General features: G+C 37.7%; 3 protein-coding genes across 13 annotated transcripts in view; 1 reads left to right on the forward strand and 2 right to left on the reverse strand.

Moving 5' to 3' along the window:
* Positions 1–18: 18 nt before the first annotated feature.
* LOC116775073 (zinc finger protein PLAG1-like) lies at positions 19–5363 on the reverse strand. The gene has a single exon (XM_032667879.2). It carries the CDS (start codon positions 4925–4927, stop codon positions 3443–3445), a length of 1485 nt encoding a protein of 494 aa, XP_032523770.1. The 5' UTR covers positions 4928–5363; the 3' UTR covers positions 19–3442.
* Positions 5364–5457: 94 nt separating this feature from the next.
* On the forward strand, positions 5458–8655 carry LOC116775074 (elongin-C). The gene is made up of 4 exons (XM_032667880.2): positions 5458–5586; positions 6766–6871; positions 7406–7598; positions 8003–8655. Exons 2-4 carry the CDS (start codon positions 6766–6768, stop codon positions 8142–8144), a joined length of 441 nt encoding a protein of 146 aa, XP_032523771.1. The 5' UTR covers positions 5458–5586; the 3' UTR covers positions 8145–8655.
* Positions 8656–8717: 62 nt separating this feature from the next.
* The window catches only part of LOC116775416 (focal adhesion kinase 1), a 72798-nt gene continuing 55915 nt past the window's right edge, over positions 8718–25600 (reverse strand). For 10 of the 11 annotated variants that reach the window (XM_061524557.1, XM_061524560.1, XM_061524564.1 and 7 more), the window contains 25 exons: positions 24275–24378; positions 22170–22354; positions 20908–21063; positions 20637–20716; positions 18765–18921; positions 18520–18664; positions 18224–18345; positions 17810–17893; positions 17630–17711; positions 17523–17558; positions 17011–17130; positions 16680–16760; positions 16274–16420; positions 15831–15963; positions 15320–15452; positions 14662–14803; positions 14229–14433; positions 13974–14104; positions 13776–13894; positions 12212–12328; positions 11881–11977; positions 11463–11533; positions 11090–11286; positions 10829–10939; positions 8718–10695 (listed from right to left, as the gene is read on the reverse strand). In XM_061524557.1, coding sequence (XP_061380541.1) covers positions 10116–10695; positions 10829–10939; positions 11090–11286; positions 11463–11533; positions 11881–11977; positions 12212–12328; positions 13776–13894; positions 13974–14104; positions 14229–14433; positions 14662–14803; positions 15320–15452; positions 15831–15963; positions 16274–16420; positions 16680–16760; positions 17011–17130; positions 17523–17558; positions 17630–17711; positions 17810–17893; positions 18224–18345; positions 18520–18664; positions 18765–18921; positions 20637–20716; positions 20908–21063; positions 22170–22354; positions 24275–24378 — 3535 coding nt within the window. In that variant the 3' untranslated portion in view covers positions 8718–10115. The remainder of the gene's footprint in view (positions 10696–10828; positions 10940–11089; positions 11287–11462; positions 11534–11880; positions 11978–12211; positions 12329–13775; positions 13895–13973; positions 14105–14228; positions 14434–14661; positions 14804–15319; positions 15453–15830; positions 15964–16273; positions 16421–16679; positions 16761–17010; positions 17131–17522; positions 17559–17629; positions 17712–17809; positions 17894–18223; positions 18346–18519; positions 18665–18764; positions 18922–20636; positions 20717–20907; positions 21064–22169; positions 22355–24274; positions 24379–25600) is intronic. The other variant, XM_061524561.1, reaches the window with a different exon arrangement.

Consider the following 25600-nt stretch of genomic DNA (forward strand, 5'->3'; position numbering starts at 1 on the left):
TAGAGTGAAAGACGTGTGTGATGTTCAAAATGTTTATTACAATGAAGACCGCAGTACAACGAGTTATTATAAACAGGTACAATTATATTTATATGACAGGAGTCCCTGCGAGGGTGAATCGGTTTATGCAACATAAAACATTACTTGTTAGTACTAATTTCAACTACAAAATTTTACATATATTTTATTATTTTTTTATAAAGGAATTATAAAATCTAAATATTTATATATTTGTTTGTCCAAACTGACCAACTGTGGAACATGATATAAGAATTTAAAATTTTTATAAAAAAGTTATATATACATATAATTTTTTTTTTTTATATAAAATGCCTTAAATGAAAAGCGTAACAAAATAGATTCTTTGTATTAAAATATCGTAGATACCTAATTTTTTTTTTTTTAATTTTGTTATAATTCCAACTACAGTTTTTTCTAAGGCCCCTATGTGGTATGTATCACGTAGATCTACGTGTGGCTACGAGCAATAACGTTAAACAGAAAAAAAACCTTTCGAAACCGACATTTTGTGCCACGTACATAAAGAAAATTATCACTCGTAGAACTTTCGTTGCGTTTAACCGAACTTACTCTTAAAGTTACATAAATAAAAAAAAAATATTCGAACCCTTAAGTGTAAACAAAATAAAATTATGTAATTATTTGGTATTACACAACATATTTTAATTAAAATATATGTATATATAAATACAACGAGTCACACTCATTAGACGTTCTTAATAAAAAAAAAAATAACTCGGCATTAAAAATAGTAACAATAGTAATTATGCGTAAAAAAAAAATAAAAAAAAAATAATGGGAAAAAATTCAACACTTTGTGTTACAAAACATTACATAAAATTTATCGTCTGCAGACTGTTGTAATAAATAAATGCCATACGTGATGGTCTCAACATTAGATACAAGAACAAGATGTCGGCAGGCAAATAATCGTTTTACATTTCTTTGATATGTTAACAATCATAATACATTTATAATCTAGACATACAATAATATATAAACATACAAACGTGTACGTGAATACTATTAGGACAATGATTTGTACTCTGTAGTTGCTATTGTCACAGTATAAAAATATTGTCTATTTGAGATATGTGCTGCCATCATATGACTAGTGGATAGAAAGAAGGTAGGTTAGCGGTTTAAATTATATAAGTTACGATACATAATAACTATCAACAAAGTATTTCACATGTTACGATTCGATTTATCAAATAATAATAATAATAAAACCGGATTATAATAATATTAATTTAAACACTAAATACATCTGAATGTCGATCATTATATAACGATATTTTGGCAGTGTTAAACTTCGAGAAGTACATGACCTGGTCACCCATTCAACTGATATATATAAAATAAAGTGTAGAGAACAAATTAATATTAAAAAAAAAAAGTTTGTTTCAAATTTTAAAGTAACAAAGATTTTTCGGATGTTGAACAAGTTCAGTGCTTGTCGTTAGTATGAAAAAAAAAATTATTATGTATATATTTTTTTTAACAACGAAGTTTATATATTGCAGCACATAACATTAAAACAACGTGTCAACAGCAGAACGAACGCTAAATTGAATAAATTTCTCAAAATAGAAAAAAAAAAAAACTAAAATTTCCATCTTCACTAACTTAGTATAGTAATTAAATTTCTAGACGTAAGAATAAGTTGCAATTGAGGTAGATTAAATTTTTTACAGTCCTATTAACCTAAAAGATTAGAATTATTTACATATTATAGAATATGAAGCGTGTATGACATTGGATCCTTCCCACAATAACTAGTCCGCTTTTACTAGACGCCAAACATTAAAATACAAATATATGAACCTTGAATTATCTCCTTTTTTTTTTAAATAAATTTTCGAAGTTGTACGTTCAACCTGAATAACTTCAAATATATCGATAATTGTTTGGTGATAGAAAAAATACACGAACCCTTGAAAAGATAACAAAAAAATAATGATTTAGTAGGGCTATATTTTAGAAAAAAAAAATCTAACTGGATTGATATTTTTCAAATTTTTTATCTGTTGAATTTGATTTTAAAATGGAAGTAGGTTCGCATCCACCCTAATACAAAATATTATCACCAAAAAAAACAAACGAACGACATTTCCATTAATCGGCAATAATTACTAAGACAACTCTAAAATCTTAATAAAGAGTACATTCTAAAGAGCGATGATCCGAGATAAAACCATGTGCGAGTTGGAACACAGAAAGTACTCTGACATTGTTCGTTATTTATATAAAGTTATAAAAAAAATCAGTTTTTGTTATACAAACATCGATATCGACAGTGAAAGCAATTCGACAAATATCGATAGACGACGGGTGAACATTTTTTTTGGAATTCCATTCATAAAATTATCGTACAACGTTTAATGTGAGGCACCCAGTAAAGCTGTGCAACATGTCCTTTACAAAGATCGCACCAGACATTTGAATTCCTAAAACATTTTTACAGACTTCTTGACACACTTACCTAGTCCCAAAGTGAAACTTACGACGAATTACATAATTTGGCTCATACTCCTAAAAAATATTATGCTGAGACTATTTCTTCAAGTTTCTCTTTTTCCGTAAATACCAGTTTAGTTTGTTAACGTTTAAAATTAACAACATCAAAATTGATTTCTTTTGATCGATTGAGCAAAAGAATTATTGCTTTACAGACAATTCATCTTCACCGTCCTGCGTGTAGGAATTTTGGCACATTCAGTTACTGATGTTAGCTTGGAGTTTCGGTCGGCAGATCCAACTCTTAATGTCTTAATGCTAAGGAAGCAGCCAGTGCTTCTGAGGTAAATATGTGTATGTGTTAAAAAAAACTGTTAAATAATGTTTGTATCCGATATTAATGCTCTCAGTTTACCAGATCCTGCCAGCTAAGAGTGGCCTGAGCCGTTTCTATAAACCCATCAAAAGTAATTCAGATATAAATATATATATAACAAAAAGTATACGCTCTTCGTTGTATTCCCTTCGTGTAGAAGACAGTAAGCCTCTCTAAAACATATTATACGGCCTACTGCTCCCAAGAGCCATATACTTTTATAAAAATCTTGCTCACTAAATATTGTTGTATAAAAATATGCAATCGTATCTACTCCATGGGACTGATCCCGTCGATCAGCTCGCAGCGTTGGTCCCAACCATACTGTATAACGGTCACGTATATAATATATAAATTACAATTTAAAAAAGTCCGAAAGTACATACATGACTAGATAGCATATTCATGTAGAATTCGGAAACGTTTTGGTATACCTGACACATGCAGTTTGGCAATATCAATCTGGAGAGCCTGGAGTATCCAAGGTTAGAGGTGAGTGCACTAAACCAGACTATGATACAGCTTACTCCATCTTACCTAATGAGGTAGTTCAGTATCGACGTAAGCTAAATGCATCGGGCGCTGTTAGTGCGGCGGGGGCGGGGGCGGGGGAGGCTTAGGGCTCTGGGCGGTCTGAAAAGCCTGCGTGAAAGCCGGCAGCCTCTGCTGCACCCGTCCCTCGTCGCTAGGATAAGAAGGTTCACCCTCCTCCAACAGCCCCAACATCTGACTCGACAATCCCGAAGGACCCTCGCCAGGGTCCAACAATATTGATTGAACGTTGCCAGAACTAAGTAAATGCACATCAATAGGATCTCGAATTGGTTGTGTTATATATGGCAAGTCGGTCATATAAACTACTGGATATTCGAGTATTTCACTGGGAGATTGAGGATTTTCTAACTTTATATCTAGAGGCTCCACTTTGATCCCTAAATCTGGTATTTCTACTATTATATCAGAAGCCGGGACCTCTGTCCGTCCCTCTGGTACTTCTTCTTTAGGAGTTATGGTCTTCCAAAGGTTGAAATCTGTTTCTTCAATGTTATATTCTGTATAAGTTTCTTCAAATGAGGTAGCTTCTGGCGGTGGGTCTTTGGATGTACCCACAGCTGCTGATTTCCATGACTCCTCGGGATGTGCATTCTTAACATGACGGACCAGGTGATCTTTACGGCCAAACTTTTGTGGGCAGTGAGGGCATAAAAAATCTCTCCTTCCTGTGTGAACCACAAGATGTCGTCTAACATCTTTTGCTGTAAAAAACCTTCTGTCACAATGATCACAGGTAAACTTCTTATCAGTGTCACTTTTGGGCGCTCGACTCCCTGTATGAACTTTAAGATGGTTAACAATTTCTTGTCTCGAATTGAACACTTCATCACAAATCTTGCACTGTAAATTGCCTTCCTCCGCTGAATGTAAAGCAACATGCCTACGATAACTTAGCAATGATGTATATGACTTTCTACAATTGGGGAGTTCACATGTATAGATATTTTTAACTGGGTTGTGAACCCTAACATGATTTGTAAGATGATCTTTACGATTAAAAGTCTTACCGCAGACGGTACACGCGAAGGCTCTAGACTCACTGTGGATGAGACTGTGACGCACTAGTTTAAATTTAGAATTGAAGCGCTTGTCACATAAATCACACGAAAACGGGAGCTCACCAGTATGAGAGAGAACGTGTTGACTCAGCTTGCCGGGGCTGGAGAAGCGTTTGTCGCAAGTGGTGCAGACATGCCGTTTGCTGCGGTCGCGACGCGGGCGGCGCTCGGCCGAGGCGCCGCTGCCGCTCGCCTCACCCGCGCCGCCCGCCCCACCTTCGGGCTTCTTAGGAGGCAGCGTGGGCACTCTGCGAGCGAACTTGACTGTTCGAAAGGTGTGCTTGACGCTGCGGCCCGTTCCTCCGCGAGCGACGTACTCCAACTTGGTTGGCAGCTGCGAGGCAGGCGGTGCTATGAACTTCTTCTGCGGGGCGGCCGCGCGTGGGCCGCCCGTTTCCTCCGTGAACTGGGAGCCGCTCTCCGCACCTGCTCTAGGGTTCGGTGGCGGACTGGCCATCTCGCGCACATTTTTGACGCGCTTGCCCTATATCCCCGTTAGTTTATCACGCGCCCTTGTAGTATTGGCTTCGTGGTAGCGCTGGCTCGTCGTGATGGCAGAAAACATTTCTGACACATTGACGGTCTGGAAGCCCTTTTTCGTATTCGTGTCACATGGTTCTCGTGGAATTCCTGGAATTTAGGTTCAATTTCCAGTCCTTCTATATGTGTTTTCTATGGTGTTCTTCTTCTCCAAGTGAAAAATACTTCGACAACAAGAAAAACTAAGAAAATTCTACTTTTTTCGTAGAAATACGTAGCGGTTGACAGCAAAATGTCAAAATAATGAAATGAAGCCAAAAAGCCATGTCAAAAAATCCGCCTAATCGTCGTCAACCATTCCAACAGTGATGCCATTTTTAAAATACTTCTACGAAATTTTATTCTGCTATCGATAAATATAGTTAGAAGCCAAATTTTAGGAAGAAGTTTCAATTTTTATTTATAAATTAATCGGATCAAAAAATAAAAATTTATAAATTATACAATCTACGAAACATCTGAAATCAATATTAGTGAACACTGAACAGTGAACATTGAAAAGCTGTCAAATAAAAATAACCTGCGTGCGGTTTCATCCGATTTATTGTGTACATTAATTTATTTAAGAATCTTAAGGTGCGAAGGTTTTATGCAATATTTAAAACTTAACCGTAATATTTATTACATTTTCTTTAAAGTGTAATTATACATTTTACCACTACTATGCAAAAATGGCTATGTAATTGTGTTGTATGCTAAAACAATAAGGTGTCACTCAAATGCATATATTTTTTGTTTTACTTTTAGAGTGGAGGCAGCTTTAAGTTTCATAAAAACAGATAAATAGATAACTGAGATCAGACGTTTTTCAAGATTATATCGTAGATATTAAAATAGTGAGGAGTAAAGTAATGCATAATCTAGTGCTTGGAAATGGTTAATAATTACTTTACAGTGACGTAATTCAGAAAAATGCCGTGCATCAGACTGTTGTTAGCTGATGTTTAGTGTTATAAAATGTAATAAAGAATCCAGGCCTTTGAAATCTTCATGAGTATAATACCCCACATTGCGTAGCTTGAACTTTTTCCAGTAATTCAGTATATTATTATTATAGTGTAGTGTATTATTATATATTATTATGTTAATAATAAATATTTCACACCCGTTTGTTTGGGCTAATCATAACTGAAAGATAAATGCTTATTTTTTTATTGTATAAGGTATGGGAAGGATTTTATTGTAGAAACTAGATTTATATATATAACTGGTAATATATATAAACATATACATATGGTATTATTGATGGTGATCTAAATGGCTTTATAAAAGTAAACAGAAACACGGTTTTTATTTCCAATTTTATATAGTTGTGTTTCATCAAAGGGGATTTTTTGTTTTTAATTATTGTAAAATTTTTCATATGTTAGTACAAGGCTACAATAAAATTAAATGATTTTTATATTTTTGCCATCAATACTTTTTTATAATTAAATAATGACTGTACTTGCTTTTCAAATTATATGTCAATTAAATTTTGGTGGAGAGATAGTAGGTAACTTTTATTATTACTTATTCTCCTTAATAGTCTCTCGCTTGAAATTTTATATACCTCATTTTATTGTTATAATAATTTTGTTAAATTGGATATACATATATTTTAAAATATTACTCAATAAACAAAAATTTAAAAATCATTTTATATTTTTCTTGTACTAGTTATGACAAACAAAAAACTTAAAAGTAAAATATTATCTGATTTGGAGCGAAATTTTTTTTTTAATATTTCTAATTAAAGGCTTTAATATTTTGCAGATGTCTGAACAGAATGTTGGGTCGGTGCCTGCTTCAGCGGCTTCATCTGGCACCAACGTGGCCGAAGAACAACGGTCACCGAGCACTGCGGCCGGCTCCGGAAGTGGTGAGAAATTTGAACTTGCAAATTAATTTAGGATGACATTAAAGAGAGTGAATAAGGCTTTCAATGCTGAAGAGCCATCCTAAGTTTAGATTTCTATGCATAATGAGTTGATATAGAAGTGACCAAGTAAGAGAAAATTGTTTGTTGTTAAATATTATGCATTTAAATTTTAAGTGTTGGATGATTTTGTATCTAGCCGCATTTTCTTTGACGTTCCCATTGCAACTATAGTTATAAAATACGCATTTGTTTTTGGTATTATTATTCTGATATGCCACTGTAAAAATGTTACAATAACTTAACATCCTACGATAAGATGACAGACAAATATATATATATAAATAATATATTTCAATTTATTGCAAATACATATGCAGGTGATTTTGTTCTGCGTAAATGTGATTAATTTTTTTTTAATATAACAGTGACCCACTTTATATATATCATAGTCCATCTTGGAATGTGTATTATCCTAGCTCAGTCTTATCTATAGGCTTAACCTTCTCTCCTATGATCCAATATTTTACAATCCAGTATCTGAAGAGAAGGTGTACGGCGGGTGCGAGGGTCCGGACGCTATGTACGTCAAACTGGTCTCCTCGGACGGCCACGAGTTCATCGTGAAGAGAGAACACGCGCTCACCTCGGGAACTATAAAGGCCATGCTGAGCGGACCGGGACAGTTCGCCGAGAACGAGGCCAATGAGGTCAACTTCAGAGAAATACCGTGAGTATTACCCGATATGACGATGTTTTTGTAACTTTAACTGGACTTTTGAATTAGTCGATTAAGGTTTCTGTTTACGACAAAATGCCCTTATTTTATATTAAATATATTAAAGGACAGTGTTGTACTTCAATATGATTTAAAAACTAATAAGTGCTTATAAAATAACATAAATTTATCAATTTGTAAAAAAATCATTTTATGTGTAATCAAGATTGGTCAACTAATATTATATGTATTTATTATTAAGGTATGAAAAAGTTATAAATACTTGGAGAAATGCTACTTCACATGTTTTTTTTTGAATGTCATATATAAGGCCGCCTTATAATTGAAAGTTATGTGGGCGCCCGATATAAAATGTATATTTGTCTGTTTCGATACAACGTTTCGTCTCTCCTCAGCTCCCACGTGCTGCAGAAGGTGTGTATGTATTTCACGTACAAGGTGCGCTACACAAATTCTTCTACAGAGATACCGGAATTCCCCATCGCACCGGAAATAGCCCTCGAGCTGCTCATGGCCGCCAACTTCCTGGACTGTTAACTCATTGTCAGCATTTATCTAATAAGGTCATGCTTAGAATTGGATTTCTAATTGTTTGTATTGAATATTTAATTAACAATGTAATTTGTAGTTTTTATTTTTCGAGAGTTACTCCTGTAACTTGGTGAGAATCAATATCGCTTTGCAATTAGCCACCGACTTCAAAGTCGACGTTAAAGTCCTTTTTAGTCGTTATTTAGAAAAAAAAAACATTAGTAACATTAGTCTATTGTTGCGCCATAGTACATATTTGTTTCGCTAGATGGCGCGATAACATATTTATCTTTAAATGTACTGGGGGTTATCAAAATTCGTCACTATGGCTGACCTGATATGATAACGCAGTAGTGTTGGAGTATAAGAAAATTTATAAGCGGGAAAGTATTGTTGATAGCTAATTTAAAATATACTCTGTGACCCATACTGGAGACACTTGATTTACCATTTTGTATCTGTGTAAGGAATAAACTGTTTAATTTTTCTATAACAATAAATTGTTTATATAAAATTATTAATGATTTTTTATTTAATAAGAAACGCACATACAAGAACGCATCAAATGAAACAAGGCTGTAGACCTGTCCTTTATTCAGTATTGCGTAAACAAAACCCGGTCACAACATTATATTTGTATTACTGGACTGCGGCCGCATACACTTTGGAATGACATCCTCTAAGCTTACATTACAAAAACATCAACCCAACTCAATAAATAAATTCTGTTACAATTGTACAACTAACAAAATTAAATCTACTCGCTTATATGAGATCTATTCTTATAATAAAACTTTGGATAGAAATTAGTATAATTATGGACATTCCTTTCCGTTTTGTACATTTTTACAAACAAACATAACTTTCGAATACTGCGTACGGAACCGTCGGACTACACGCTCACTCGTGAGTTGTGACACAGTCGACTAAAGCGTGGGAAGTATAGCGAGTTAAAGACAAGAGTGCTTTGAAAATAAACGTCACACCGAGCCAGGCTCCGTTAGGATACACATCTGGCGTCTGAAGCAGTCTAGAACGTTACAGAACATTGATGTCATTCGATCAAGCTATTTGTATGGAACAAAATATTTTGATGTATACGGAACCTCATTGATATTATAAATTAATTTAAAATACAAACATTTACATAACACGCCAAAATATATTATATATTTTTTTGTTGAACATCACACACACATGTTCCGAGTCAGTGGAATGCGTTACATTAGGTTCGGAACAAATCTTAACAGCGACAGTTCGTGTGTGGCAGTGGGTGGGGCCACAAAGGAAATTTAATATTTTTTATTAGTCTGATTTTGATGATGTTTAAAGTAAATTATGATAACACGCCGTGAGTACAGAGATATGTGGACTAACGATTCACATAAAGCAACACGTATATTATTCTGAAGCGAAACAATGCCGATATGTTATAGTTTATATGTCGATGTTTACGGCCGGGCGCATCGCTACGTGGCTTTTTTTTTGTTTTAAATTGAACACAGTCCCAGTGGTCTAATATATTTTATAACATTTCCTACTAAAAAGTATATTATCTATAAAAAAATTAAAATTAGGGCCGAAGATTTTTGTTTTTTTTTTTTTTGTTTAATGTAAATTTAATTAGTACGATGCGCCACAGTGCCATGATTATGATAATGTAAATAACTTCATGAGTCGATTATATGTGATGAATATAACGGCGCTACAGACGACGCCCCGCACGGCTCGGCGCCGAGCGGGAGCACCGCGCGACACGCAGAGGCTCAACAACTTATCGATAAAAAAAAAACATCGCTAAGAAAATTGAGCAATCCAGAGATTGTCTTTCCGCGCTACGTCCGACCTACGGAGGAATACAAGCAGACTCCGTTACAAAATAAATGCTCTGTTAAGTACTAATCTATCATAGCCTGTGAAGCCTTCGGGCCGCGCCGAACGAAACTTGCACTACAAGCGAACTAAAACCGGCGACCTTCAGCCCTGGTCGCTGTGCTCCAAGGGCAGCATTTTTTTGGAAACCGAGTATATAGCCGGGGTGTCCTTGGTCGCCGCTTGGACCCTGTTCCTGGCCGTCTCGTAGGGCGCGCCGTCTAGCTTGGAATCGTCACAGGACTGCGAGTGCTGGAACTGCGTCTCGTTGCCGTATATGTGCTGGTCTTTGACGTTCCCGAAGTTGAAGTTGTGGATGAGAGTGGACACTCTGTTGGAGGTGACCGGCAGACTGTTGTGTTCCTTGTGCTGGTCGAGGTGTATGGCGGTCGTCACTGCCGTCACCGGCTGGTTGACTTTAAAGTCGGGTTTGATCGGCTCTTGTAGTGAGGACTGCGTGCTGAGGACCGGGTTCTGAGGAGTCAGGGTCTGGCATTGGGGCGCGAACACTTGGTTCTGCGAGCTGAGCGTCTGGTTGTCGAGGGGCGGAGGCCCGGGCTCGGGTGACACGTCGCGGAGGGCGGAGCGCCAGTCCACGTGGGGATGTCTCTCGCGTATACAGTCCACTACGTCTAATAGGTTTTTGGCGTCCATCGCCAGCACGTGCGCGGCGGCGAGCATACTCCTGGTAACAATGTAAACATTTAGAACTCGTTAAGGCTTTAACAATGAGCGACAAAATACATCCCATGACAAACAGCCGTTTAGCTCTAAGTAGTTATCTTTGGCCTCCATGATATATTCCTCGTCGCACTCACTTGGTGTAATCCTGCTGCAGCGTGGTCCTCGCGTAGTGGATGGCGAGTCTCATGGCTTCCACGAGGGCCGCCATGTCCTTGCTCAGTACCTGATGTGCCATTTCAACCTCCCTGGCAATTACATCAAAGAAATAATTAATTATAGTAATTTTGAGGAACCATGTCATTACTTCACATATATGAATATCACACGGACATTAGCGTTCCGCCTCGGTCAGTCGATCAGTCAGTCAGTCAACATGTCTGACACATGGCACCCACCTTTGTGCTGCGGGCGGGTACAAAGCGACAAGTTTGTCGACGGTTGCGCATAAATGCCTTAGAGCTTCACCCACCGCCCTCACAGCTGCGAGCACGGTGGGCGCCGACCGCGGCGTGCTGGTGGCGGCACCCGCCAGGCACATCACACACCTCACCACGGCCGTGGTTGCGCTGTACACCGGCTCCTTCACACGGCCCTGGACATAAAATAAATAAGCATAAGATAAAAACAATTATTTCTGTGCAGTTAGTTGCGTTACTTCATTTATTCATTAATTTAATGCGTTAACTGTAATTCTTTAATATCACTTCATAGCACACAAGTTATAACGCTCGTTCCTGACATGTATGGCTGATTATTTTGTTTACATACTTTATCTTCACTGGCTGGTCTATCTTTAGTGTTCACTGTGCTCGCGGGGCTCGTCTCTGATGAGTTGGACGCTAAATAAAGCATAAACGGTTCTATTAATATATTACTTAATTGAATCTTTATCTTTATATGACAGATTTAAATTGTTTTATGCTAGTTTTTGAGAGAGACTTCGTCTTTCGTCATTATTTCAGGCATACTGTGTGTAGAGCGCCATCTATTGTCTGTGTCACGTGACCTCATACTGCATAACCGAAAACTACACGGAGTCATGGGACATATAACATATATCACCTATAAGGTGTTCTGAAGCTAAACTATGCTATAGGAAAGTCTAATCAGAATTCGTTCAGCATATACAGCTTAGAAGCAACAAACAAACATCCGTCCCTAGAAATATTACAAGTATTATAATCACCGGTCGGTGTGTGACTGGTGGGTTTGACGTCCGGCGTCGCTTGGTCTTGCCTCTCGGTGTCCGCCTCCGGGGCCATCTGTACGTTAGAGAGTCGCTTCTGTAAACATTATTGTCATTATGTTCTTGTCTTGTTATTATGTAATTAATAGTTTACTCACAAGCCCTTATCATGAATTTACATGAATTAAAAAAGAGGCTATATGTATATAAACAATTTATATATATATATAAATAAATATGCTTCTATCTTCATGAAAAAAATGCATATAAATCTATGAAAATGTGCTTCTATAACTACATGATATATGTTATACTAGCGTCACGCATTCACCAGGTTATCTTCTTGCATCTGCAGCCACCTCCTGTCCTCTTCGCTCTGGTGTTGCTGTCTCGTGAGCTCGGCCAGGAGTCGCCTCTCCACCGCCTGCTCCGTATCGAACTCTGGACTCTATCGTCATATTAATAGAGGTCAGTATTCCGCGTGTTAAGGTAGCGATCGTTTTAGTAGTCCACACACCGTTATTGTCAACAGCTACATTATTAGTTCTTTTCATAAAAAGAAATCACATTTGAAAGTGCTAACAAACATTCAAAATAATCAACGTAACTAACAAAACAAGCATCGAGTCTACGAAATCATAATCTACAAATAAAGCGTTGATAGTTAATTAAATTTAAACTTTATACCGACCGCACACGGATGAGTATTGATCGTACGGGGGCGATATTTTATAGAACACATAAATATTTTTTTTTAACATGGCGTACCTGTGCTGTAAGAGAAATAACGTTTTTCAGATGTGATTTCGGAAAAAAAAGAAAGTAAAATAAAAAAAAAGAAAACCATGTCTAAGGCGGGACCCATTGGACACAAATGTTCTGGAAAATAAATAAAACAGGGCTGTGAGGAATGACGGGGAGGGGAGTCCTAGGGGAGGTTATATACGTGTCGAGAGAAACTGCCGGTCAGGGACCGTTTAGTGCGAGCTGGCCGATACTGACACGATTATATAACAGTCGTCGGACAGGCGACGCCCGGGACACGCGCAGTCACAGACAACCAAACCGGACAAGTCATGCGCAAAACAAAATAGTAACTACGGAACCAGTTGCAACAAAAAATATAAACAAAATTTTGATTTTCGCCAATTCATGCTCGCGATCACCTGGTCCGCGGCGATAAGGGGCCCAGGGGGCCCGAGAGCGGCGCATTGAGGCCCGGACGCGGGGCCCGAGGGGCCGTAGGGCGGCGCCAGGTGCGACGCCACCCTACGGCCCCGGCGGCCGCCCGATCGCTGCGCGATCGCGACGCAGCTCCTAACGTTATCTCCGCCGAAGTCGTATATCTCCTCCACGAGCGGCGGCTCCGGCTGCTGCCTCATCTTGTTGAGGACGCTGGCCGCCAGCTGAGCGTTCAGCGAGCCCTGCACCGAGAACTGCCCCACGTCGCGCTCGCGCCGCGCGCGCGGCGGTGACGCCGGCACCGACTGCTGGCGGAACAACGGGGGAGCCCCGCTCGGACGACTGTTCCGCTCCAGGGAGCCCACCCTCAACGGTGCCCTCTCCAGGACTCGCGGCATGCGCTCCAATGATCGGACCCTGCTCGGGTAAGCATCGGCCTCGTCCGGGGGCCCGGTCGCGAGGGCGGGGTTGGAAGCGGGGGCGAGGGTGGGGGCGGCGAGGTTGTCGCACGAGTCGGGCGCCGCTATCCGTCCCTGGTGAGTTGCGGGGGCGTCGTCGGGGACCAGTGGGTCCAGGCGGTGCAGCTGAGTCACGGGGATGGGTCTAGTGAGGAGCGCGGGGGCGGGAGCGGGGGCGGGGGCAACGGCGGGGGAGGGGGAGGCGGTGGGGTCGGGGTCGGAGTCGGGGGTGAACACAGCGAGCGTGTTGAATACCGAGGCGGGCGTGGTGTAGGCGTGCGGGTCGGCGCGCGCGGGGTTCTCCCTCAGCAGCTGCGCCAACACAGCCGGGCTCTGCGCCACGATGTACGTCTGCGGACCGCCCGAGTCAGTTCCTGGAGATATAAAACCTTATAAGTAAATATAGGACGATGCTTTCTATGTGTTACACTACTAAGGTATCTGTGTGTGTACCTGGTGCGTGTGTGTGCGGTTGCCGTGATGGTTTGGGCGGGGGGTCGTCTCCCCACGAGGCGGCCGCCACTCGTCTGTTCTCCCTCCTCATAGTGTCCCAGGCCGTGTTCCGTTCCTCTTGCAGGATTTCACTGTAACATATCAATGTGCTCACTAATCATTGAAAAATCCAGAACAAAAGAACATATAGAAGCTAAAGGACAATTATTTTATCTTAATCTCATTTCGATGACATAGCAATGACATTGGACTCACAAGAGCGTTTCTTTGAGCTGGTGCGCCGTGGGTCTCTGCGAGGGTTCGTAGGCCCAGCAGTGGGACATGAGGGAGTACAGGCGTGGCGGGCAGCGAGGCGGCAGCGCCAGTCGCTCACCATTCTCGAGCTTGCCGATCACGTCGTTGTTTTTGACGCCACTGAACGGCTTCACGCCCAGCATAAGGATCTCCCACATACACACACCTAGATAAAAATATAGAGAATAAAATTCTGTGAAATATATATATAAGGAATTTAATCAACTTCACATTCTAACCAACGTCTCACCACGGGGAAAGGGAGATGTTAAATTGTTAATAAAACAAGCGAGCGTAAAATAACCATATCCAATGACGCCACAAGACATGCCATACACATTTATCAGATGTGTTGCATTATCATGTAATATGTATATATATTATATAGACTGACCGAACATCCACACGTCGGAAGCGGAAGTGAATCTCCTAAAGTTAATAGATTCAGGCGCCATCCATTTGATGGGCAACTTCCCGCGGGACGCCTTGTAGTACGACTTGTCTTCCACCATTTTTGAAAGACCGAAGTCAGCCAACTGAAAGTTGTTTAAAATTCCTTTTCCTTATTACCAAGTTAAAAAAAATTAAGGATCTTAGTAGTAGTAATATATATATATTGAATTTTCAATGTTACACACACACACACACACACACACACATTTCATTAATAAACAGAATTTGTATCCATTAATAAGACAGAATGTGGTGTTAAATAGCTCCCACATGTAACATAGTAGTTCATCTCACAGAATACATTTATTAGACATTACTGTTGAGCTCAACTTGTCTTTCAATTTATTATAATGGAGTGAGCTAACTATTTCTGTCACTACTCCGGCTCACTCCAGGCAGCTCTGTTCATTAATAAACCGGTGTTGAACTCATGCTGCAATAGCAACTGCCATACAATAAATATAACAAATAACTCATTGATACCAGCCGGGCTCCACCCTGAGGCTTCTGGTGTGATCAGTTCCAATATAAGCAGAAGAGTTCTTGTATTTATCATCCCGTACTATACAGGTTTCTATTGTATAATGTTTGCATATTACCTTAACACAGGTCGGCGTGGACACCAGCACGTTCCGAGCAGCTATGTCCCTGTGTACGAATTTCTTGCTTTCCAAATAACTGAGTGCGGTCGACAGCTGGTAGATGTACAGCACTAGGGTACACGTCTCCAACCTGGGAGTATAATACACACACATAAGAGCACGTTTAATTTGCACAGTAGGTAAAAACATAGCAACTATATAACATACAGGAATAACATTCTTACATGATAGATAAGGTACATATGTATGTATGGATATAAGTATATTTTATATGCTTACATTATAATGCTAGTAAGTTACAGAGATTAAAGGACACATACAAACATATCAGAAACAAGATAAGTAATAAATACTTTATTTTTTTTCATGCAAAATTAATTCAAGGTTACAGGAATTTAAACCATTAAGTTTAAACACAACCATACTTATTTTTAGGAGCCATATATATATATATATATATATATATATATATATATATATATGTGTGTGTGTGTGTTTGTATATTTACCTATGTGCGTTCTGTTGAAGGTATGCTCTCATCTCTCCTAACGTGGCCAGTTCCATGACGATCCATATGGGAGGCGTTGAACACACTCCCACCAGACTGATGATGTGGGGGTGAGAGAACTGCTGCATGATATCTGGGGACACGGAATGACACCTCAGTGATCACCAAAATTCCTGAAAGTCGCCTAGCACCGTGTATCTGATTGATTGAATCATTATCGAAATATATAAAATTACTGAGTAATAATAATATTAAAATATGTATATCTTCATTTCATAATTTAAGCCGAAATTTAAATTAAATGCAAATAAGTCAAATCACTTAAAAAATCGAAAACTTAATGATATGCGAGTAAGTTGAATTCGAAATCCCTATCACAAAATAACTTTTTACACAGCGGTTATAAATATAATGATTGTATACAACTCTAAAATGTAACTCACAAGCTTCCTCGAGGAATTTCTCAGCCGTGTCTAGATCGGCGTCCATCTTGCATGTCTTCACAGCGACGGGGAGTACCAGCTCACCTCGACCGGCCTGTAGCTGACGTCGGAGAGACGGGTGATTGGCACCAGATACCTTACACGTGCCTGGGAATAATAACAAATAATAATCAAAGGAGTTTTCCTTGATCAATAGATAATTAAGTAATCTGCTAGAGGCTTTGATAGGATTGGAAAGAATATTCAATGCTATATCGAATGAAATACTATAACACTTATAATCTTATAAATATAATAGTAACTTATATATAATATTATAATGAAAGATATTTTTAATTTATTTAATTTATTACGTATGTAATAACAGTTACTTTCTCACATGTTGGATGTATCAGTGTGAACTAACCTTTATGAACATCCCCAAACTGTCCCTCTCCAATGATGCCAGTCAATTCTATTTGATTACGAACCAATTCATAATCTCGAACTGAAAAACAAGACAAAAAATATTAAAACAATAACTTAAGAAATTTATAGACAGCAAGAAAAAAAAAAAACTTTCAGTAAAGCCAACGAAACAAGATAAACTTTGTAATCAAATTCCATACAATACTGTAACCTACTTTACAAACACTATGTACACTTAAGAGGGGTCATAGTAATAAATTTACTGGTTAATATACAACTATTATTTATAATAATTAAAATTGTATTTAATTGAATTAATATACACTGACCAGCCGGCGTTGAATAGTCGGGGTCATCGTCCGCGATTTCGGCGTAGTCCTCCGACAACATAGTGTGGTGACCTTCCAAAGAACTGCTCTTACCCTCAGACGAACTGCTGCTTACCTCGGCTGGGACAACAACATATTATTGAATAAAGAATAATTTTAATTCCAGTAACAAAAAAAATCAATGCGACACTAACACTATTAAAAATTTAAGAATAAGTAATCAGTAATTAGTATGTTTGTATTTTCAGTACGGATGCTTTATTAATGTTATTAAGTACGCAGCTGTTCAAGATTGTGTTATTAGTATTTTATAGACTTTGGAATATAAGGAGGTGTTATATATAATACTTTATGTTTTTAATATTAAATTATTTTGTAAGTCATATGTAGACGCGGAATAATATGAATTAAATGTAATTATATTATTGACACAATGTATATATATATATGTGTGTGTGTGGAATCTGTGAGTGTGTGTGTATGTATAATCAATACCTCCAAATTAAACTCACTTTTGCACTGACAGTTCAGTTGTTTCCATACAGTTGCTTGAAAGAGATGTTTAGTATCAAAAATAGAAAATCTAGAAACGAATCTATATTATATACATAATACGTACTAGTTCTGTTCCACAGCGATGTCTGCGAGTCAGTCACAAGCCGGCAATAACCATCCACTAGGTCCGCTAAGCTTTCTGCAGCCTGTGGAAAAAAAATTATATGTACATATATAAGGAGGTCCCAAAGAAGGTACCGCCCGGGAATCGAACTCAAGACTGAGAGTGAATGAGCAGCTATACCTCGACGCTGCTGCACGTTATAGTTAACGTTTCCGCCGCGCCCTTCACGCGGAGCTGAAGGGCAGCCTTGCCGCAGGAGCTGGTCTGGAACACACACACATACACGTATACTAACATGAGCAACTAATTACTAGAGCAAGCAGCTAACGGTCGGTTACGTATCACACCCTGCTAGATATGATCTAATCTACATATATATAAAATTACAATGTCTCTTTGTTACATTGAAATCATTATTATCATCTGTCTGTTCGTTCTGGTCGATCTCTTGAACGGATAAACCGATTTTGATGGGACTTTTACTGGAGCATATATATTAAGTTTGTATTGCTCTTCTATTAGAAATCCTTGGAAATAATTATAAGATATATATATTTAATTATCGCATGTGATAGTGTGATCGTGTTTGTTTACTTGTGACTGTGACTGCTGGGTGCAGTTAGACTTGAGTGTTTGGACGGCGATGATGTCGCTGAAAGACGCTATCTTGGTGTAGGTGGGGGGCTCGCCGGCCTTGTGGGACACGTACGATATATCTGGAAATCAAACCTTATATTATAGGAATAGATCCTAAATTACTTTAATTCAACTATTCATTGTGAGTAATATATTACTCATATAGAATGCAAGGCCCCTTCAGACGGAGTACGGGGGAGCCTAGAGGCCTTCTCTTATTGTATAGGGGCCTTAGTATATATATTAATAATCACCGATATCAGGTCCAATGGCTAGTTCCACCGGTATAGCCCACCCTGTACCAAGAGCGCCCGTGAACGTTTCGCGGTCGTACCCATAGTGCGTGTGCATCGTCTCCAAGTACTTCAACATACACTCAGTGTCACTCAGATTTGATACCTGATTGGGATGAAACGACAAAATTATTAGAATATATACCTTAACGTTTAAGCTTTAAGGTTTATTTCTTTTCGTAGTATGTATAGGATATAATGAATACCTTCTTGAACTGTTGCTGTATGGCCTTCTTGAGTACTTTAGGTTTGATGGCCTCCAGAACGGACTTTGGGAGGAACTTGTGCAGACCGAATTCTTTCTCCAAATATTCTATATTAGATTTCTTGTCCAAAGATATTTGCATGTCCTTGCAGAAATATCTATTAAAAAAAAAATACACACATATACATCACTTGATATATGTATCGTAAAAATGTATTTGTCTACTATTTTGTTGAATTTATACATATATAGGTATAGTTCACTTCAATAGAATTCGACAAATTTGTGAACAAACGTGATCAGCTGATATTGACAGAGACTTGTCTATGCCTCTAGTGATGTGAGTACTGTTTAAGATACTTTAACCTTAGTTATAAAAATTCCTTTAATTTATTCATATTTTGTTAAGTATTTATTAGTGAGTTTTTTTAATGAGTTTAGAAATTCAGAACGAGTGGTTACAGATTGGAGATTTTTGCATCACAATAGCACTAAAATGCCGCACTTTCTTAAATGATAGGTGGCCAGCACTGCAAAAAATTTATCTCACTGCGTTCCAAATGGCTCTCCCAGACCAGAGTAATTTAGTAGGAAGGGGTACCGAAAAACTTGCTATATCTGCGGGCAGGCTGTTGGAACTGCTAAGCATTTGCTGGTGGGATGTAGGGTACTCCTGGATAGCGGTCAATACTTGCGTCGACACGACAGGGTGTCAGAAATCATACGTGAAGCGGTCAGTTTTTCGGTGGCCAGAGCGCCAAAAGAAATAACCAGAAACGAACAATCAATAGGTTTTGTGAAACAAGGCAACAGGGCTATAAAATCAACCGTCAAGCCTTACTCTATCCTTAGAGCGGCTCAGGATTGAACTATAATAACGGGGACGTCGAGACCAAACATATTTCTGGATTCGAGAATTTTAAAACTCGTTGTGTTACTAGAGCTGACGGTTCCTTGAGAAACCAACATCCCCAGAGACCATGCCACCAAGGTCAACTAGTGTTGCGAACTCACTAACGATTTAAAAAAATCGTTTAATTTGTACTTTTTAGCGGTATCTATGTTTAGTTCCGCTGCTGAATACCAGAAAAAAAATACAATTTTACTTCTCAATTTAGCTGACTTTCATCACAGCCTGTTGAATACACTAGAGTGTTCGTTATAAAAATAATGATTATATATAAAAGACAGTCGCGTTAGTTTAACTATTTATAACTCAAGAATGGCTTTAAGGGTTATGCTGAAAATTGGTGGAGAGATAGCTTAGAACCAGGAAAAGACCATTGGCTACTTTTCATGCGATTGAAAAATCAAAAAAAATAAATTGATAAAATCCAAAATCTTCTCATTTACTGCCTTAAGGAGGAACAGAGTTCGACCGGTCAGCTATACATTACTAATTTTGAAAGTAACGCAGACGAAGTCGCGCGCAAAACTAGCCAATTATATATTTATCATGTACAACACTCAATTTTCAAAGACAAATAGACTTTGATGAGTAAAAAATGATCGCGTCAATTTGACAAAAGGCAATAAATATTCGTGTTCAAAACGATTTTATAAAATAAACATATAGTATACTGCGCACGTCTTTGCGCGGATGAAGGCCACGTCTAAAACAACCAACAAAACAAAAATATACACAGTTGTATAACGATGAAAAGATTGTTAAGAACAGTGGTGAGTTCATTGAGATGTAATTATTATCAGGACTGACATTCAATTGTACGTAAGAACGGAGTAATCGTGGTCAATTACTTGATTCAAAAAATTGACAATAAAATTCTATTTGAATGAACTATAGATGAAATATATATAAAATTTATATATATTAAGGTTTAATACGATTATTCTTATAGGTGTTAGTGCTTACTTTATTTCTAAACAGCATATTTGAATCGCCAAATCCTGGTCGACCATCGGATGGTTAGCGTTGAGGTAGTCATGACGAACCTGTGGAAAAAATGTTATATTTAGATGTTTAAACAGATAAAATAAAAAAAAATTGTATGGTATTAAGATAAGCAACAGATGATTGACACCGCAAAAAAGTTTTGTTAAGATATCCCGATGGATTTGGCAATAAGGAAAGGAGATACATGTAGAACAATATATGTAGGCCATATAACTTGGGTGAGAATTACCTGATCGTAGTAATAATGGAAGGTGACGCGGTCGGAGTCGCAGAGGTCTCTTAAGTTCGCCGGCAGATAGCGAACCCTCAGCTCGAGCCGCCACTCACTGGCCGGCCAGCGAGAGGTGAGCTCGGAGACAGGAGTGTCTTGGTGGATCCAACGGGTCTGGACAACAGCATGTGATATATTATACATAACATTACATACTCTCATCATCATCATCATCAGCCTATCGGAAGCCCGCTGCTGAGCAAAGGCCCCTTCTCACATGGAGAAGGTTTGAGCATTAATCACCAAGCTTGCTCAAGACGGGTTGGCGATTTCAGTCTTATAATTTGAAATTATAAGATGTTTTCCTCCACCGTCCGTCAGTGGTGTCTAAATCCTCTTAGAAAGTACACATGACTCGGAAAAGATCACATTGGTACTCGCCAGGTTTCGAACCCGCGACCTCACGTGTGAGGCGGACCTTTAACCTCCAGGCCACCACATACTCTATTATAAACATACATCTATCGATTAATTCGGTTTGCATCCTAATTTAATATTATTTATAGTAAAAAAATACAATGTTTATATAGTTAATGTAAATAGACGAATGTGGAGAGAAAAAAACTGAAACTATAATAGAAATGTAACAACTTCTAACTAATAGTTAATAACTCGACATTATAACGAAGTGTTTTTCATTCACATTCATTTGAAATATATTTTAATGACTTAATTATTAATTATTAATGATTTAATGATATCTATTGAAGTTTTGTAGTTCTGGAGTAATATTCAAAATGAACGAATGATTTGTCAATCGATGTTTTAAGAATTAAAATCTATTTCTGAATATTAATCGGTTTTTATTTCTCTGCTATAATTGAGTTGTAACTTAGTTTTGGTTCCGTGTATTATCGAGAAAAAGGTCATTTTCTGTAACATGTACGGTTTCTCGATATTTATTATCGATTACAGACATTTTAATTATATTTACATTTAAACATTCATTGTTGCTTTGTACTTTGTATCATATATAATACAATTACGTAGTAGTACCGTATATGGGGTGATTGTGACACGTGATAGTAGTTGATCAGAACAACTTAATGATGCGGATCAAGTCTGAGGCAGATCTAAACTAACGAGTGCATTAAATAAGTCTCAAGACACGAATAGGCTGCACATGGTGACAGATATGACTATGCTGTAGTTTCTATGAGAAAGAATCAGTTTGAAGAAATTATTAGCTCGTTATAAATTTAATTAATCCATCAGCTTACCTTTCCAGTAGTTAGTCTCCGAGCCCTCAAAGCATAGCAGGACGCGTACACGCGGTCGCCAGTCGCCAGCCTCGTCGCCAAACATCGTAGAACAGATCTAACATCTTCGTCCGGGGACGCCCTCACAACGTTAAAGCCGCCGTTCGGAAGATGGACCTTTAAAGTGGACGGGTCTGCTGCCGCTCCTGTGTGATGGAAATCCTTTACTTCAGCTATTTCAATTCATTATTCCATTATCCTATTGCCTTAACCGTCGCCGTTTGACGTTTAATCTCCTGGGTACACCAACGTCGACGCGTATATAAAATTTGCATATAAAGCCTTCTCAGAAAAATGGCTGGTGCCAAGAAAAAAATGTAATTATCATTCATCGCCCACGACCGACAAACGATACATTGCCGGTATATTAAATAACTTAGTCGTCAGTGGCGCGGCGACGGACATTTTGAACGAGGCTGGCGTATCTGTGGTTCCATTATGGGAAAAGGAAAAACATAGCGGCGATTAGTTGAAGTTTTCCCGATAATTAACTGTTAATCTCATTAATATATTTGCATGCGTGTTTTCCTATAGTTTCGGACACCTGCTCGTATGACGAACACCTTGCATATTTATAAAGGAACACTTCACAGTCGGAATGTTCAAGTAATCTTTACCATCGCCAAGTTGTCGGATTAGAAGAATTAAGACATACAAGGAAAATGTCTGTAAAACATTTACCTCTTCTTTTCAATTGGTAAAATCAATAGATTATTGTTATCAGAGTGCAGCGAGCCACAGCGTACTGTAATTCGTCACTTTTAAATTATTCATAGACATGTCCCACCAAAAACAGCAAACTATCAGAATAGTTATAAAGTAATGAATGTAAACCATTCAGTTTTAAATTGTACACGAGATAGACACAAACAATATACGCATCAGATAACCTCATAGACGGTGGATATCTAACAAAATTACGACCAGAAATTATGATTTACAAAAAAAAACCTCATCTCATAACATTGAAACTTCAAATATAAAATTATTATTTTAGGACTGTGCACAATAATTACAGACTTATAATGTGATTTAAGCAAGCCTCGATTAAGGAGAAAAACTGATTTCAAACTCACAAACAGAGAGTACATATATATATAGGTTATAACATAATCGTAAATTCACTTTAAAGTAACGAATTGAAAGTCTATCGTACACTTATTTGAAATAAAAAAAAAGCATAAAAAGTTGCTTTCCAGTTGTTTATTAAAAAAAAATATTATTTCGAATGAAATAGTGCGTATTACGCGTTTCCCCTTTCTCATTAAATATCGCACGTTAATGCTATGACGTGTTGAGTTATATGAATGTTAAACTGTTGACGTTCCGTGTGTAGTGACGATGCTAACTTATAGTAAGCGTACAAATCAGAATTAAGTGCGAGTTGTCTTTATTACTTTATGTGAAAGTTTTAATTAAATGTAACTTTGTAACTATTTCATATATTTTCATTTCATTTCATTTACACAAGAAATATATTTGTGTCAACACTATACTATTGTTGAAACTGATAGGTATTTTTCAAAAATAATGCAAGTTTTGTTGACTGAATCGAATTAATATTTGAAATGATGTTTCCTTTAAAATAACAATAAACTAAGAGCAGACGAACTTATTGCCATACTTTCGCAACTATAAAAATATAAAAAAATTTAGACAACCTTTAACAGCAGCTACAAAGGACTAACTCTATATTTTTCAACATATTAAAAGAAAAAAAAAATCTTTTAGCTGATTTTAAAATTGCTTATACGTTTAATGAGATCTAAGATTTTCGCGAGTTTCAGTCATTTAAATGAAACTAATATTTTTCGGATAAACTACGCGTGATTCATTTTTGTAAAAAACTACATACTCCCGACGTTTTGGTTACTTTTCAGCAACCGTGATCACAGGCAGATCTCGTCTGTTACTTAGTGGTAGTTTTCTACAAAAATAAATCACGCGTAGTTTATCGGAAATATATTAGTTTCATTTAAATGCTTATAAGTTTGTTTGAATAGTTTCAATTACGTAGTAATTCTGTTAATGGTGAAAAAGTCAAGCTGCTATATAAATCGTCTCACCATGCGTGGGCGCTGGGACCTGTCTCTTGGGGGATCTCTCCTGTGAAGGCTGCATGGCTCGAGCTAGCGGACCCTCGCACCTCCCGCCACCTTCCGGCTCATGGCTGATAACAAAAAATATATCATATTATACATATTACATTATTTACAAGACAGACATACTATATATAATAAACAATTAAAAAGCAGGATATAGCAAAGCAAACAAAAGATGATTAAATGTTATAAGAATGATGTGAAAAATATATTTATATAGAAGTTTATTAGGTAATAATTCGTATGTAAAAAAAAAACGGAGAATAAAACACAGATAGCTCTTAGACTAATGAACATAGTGCACTGATTATAATTGACGGATCGAGAAGTATCCTAAGTACGAGAATGCATGACCAAACTCAGAACGCACAGTTTTTAGTTTTCCGTTCATAAATGACATGTGAATGAACAACTAGAAACTGACGGTGTTAAGTTTGTCAATACGAACTTGTGATAAGTGTAGAAAACTAAAATTGTGTAACAGATCAAATAATTGACCTATTTTTAGTTCCTAAATTATAATACCTCAGCTTGTGTGCTTAGTACGCGTTTACGTGACATATTCACTGTCAGTAACAAATCATATACCGAGCACAAAACCGTTACTGTTTACGTGTTTTATCGGAACCCACACTAAGCGTTGATGAGTAAATCTAGACTAAGTGAGTTTGCAAATCAAAGTCGTTTGATGGCGTGACGAAAATTCGTTCGGTGAATTGAAAACGATAGCTCTTTACTTGAAACGTTGATAACAAAAGGACATTATTTACAATGACATTATGGGATTATTTTGTTAATGCTAACATTAGTTTAAAAATATTTACCAAGCAATTTAAACGTCTGTTAGTTTGAGATGTTTATGCAACTTTAACATCCAGTATATTCTAGTATTCAAACTAGGTTAGGACTACATTAATCTTAATTTACAGGCTTAAATATATTATATCAATAATCTATTGAAAATATCCTATATCTACTAATTATATATAAAAGTATGAGGCTATAGAATATAAATCTAGTAAATAATCTGTTGCGAATTAGAGATGCACACAATTCCATTACATGATTCAGACCGTATACCGGTGATCAATTATTCGCGGATGTTCACATAGGCTTCGTTAAATTATCCCCAGACCGGCGGCTATGTGCTGCCCGCAAGGACATAAGCACCCCCTACTCCCCAAATGGGGGCCGCTGCACCCCCCGCTCATCGATTGGCTGCATACAGCGCATGCAAATGCATCGCGTGTTAGAGGCCGAGGACCCTTTTAGTATTTTTATTGTTTTCAA

This window comes from Danaus plexippus, chromosome 25 (genome assembly GCF_018135715.1).
Source record: "Danaus plexippus chromosome 25, MEX_DaPlex, whole genome shotgun sequence".
NCBI classification, from domain to species: Eukaryota; Metazoa; Arthropoda; class Insecta; order Lepidoptera; family Nymphalidae; genus Danaus; species Danaus plexippus.

What these genes read in the sequence shown, in the direction of transcription:
- LOC116775073 (XM_032667879.2), bottom strand. Translation starts at nt 4,927, where the DNA reads ATGGCCAGTCCGCCACCGAACCCTAGAGCAGGTGCGGAGAGCGGCTCC.
- LOC116775074 (XM_032667880.2), top strand. Translation starts at nt 6,766, where the DNA reads ATGTCTGAACAGAATGTTGGGTCGGTGCCTGCTTCAGCGGCTTCATCT. An exon ending in TGCGGCCGGCTCCGGAAGTG is followed by an intron (nt 6,872 to 7,405) that starts GTGAGAAATTTG and finishes TTTACAATCCAG; the next exon opens with TATCTGAAGAGAAGGTGTAC. An exon ending in GTCAACTTCAGAGAAATACC is followed by an intron (nt 7,599 to 8,002) that starts GTGAGTATTACC and finishes GTCTCTCCTCAG; the next exon opens with CTCCCACGTGCTGCAGAAGG.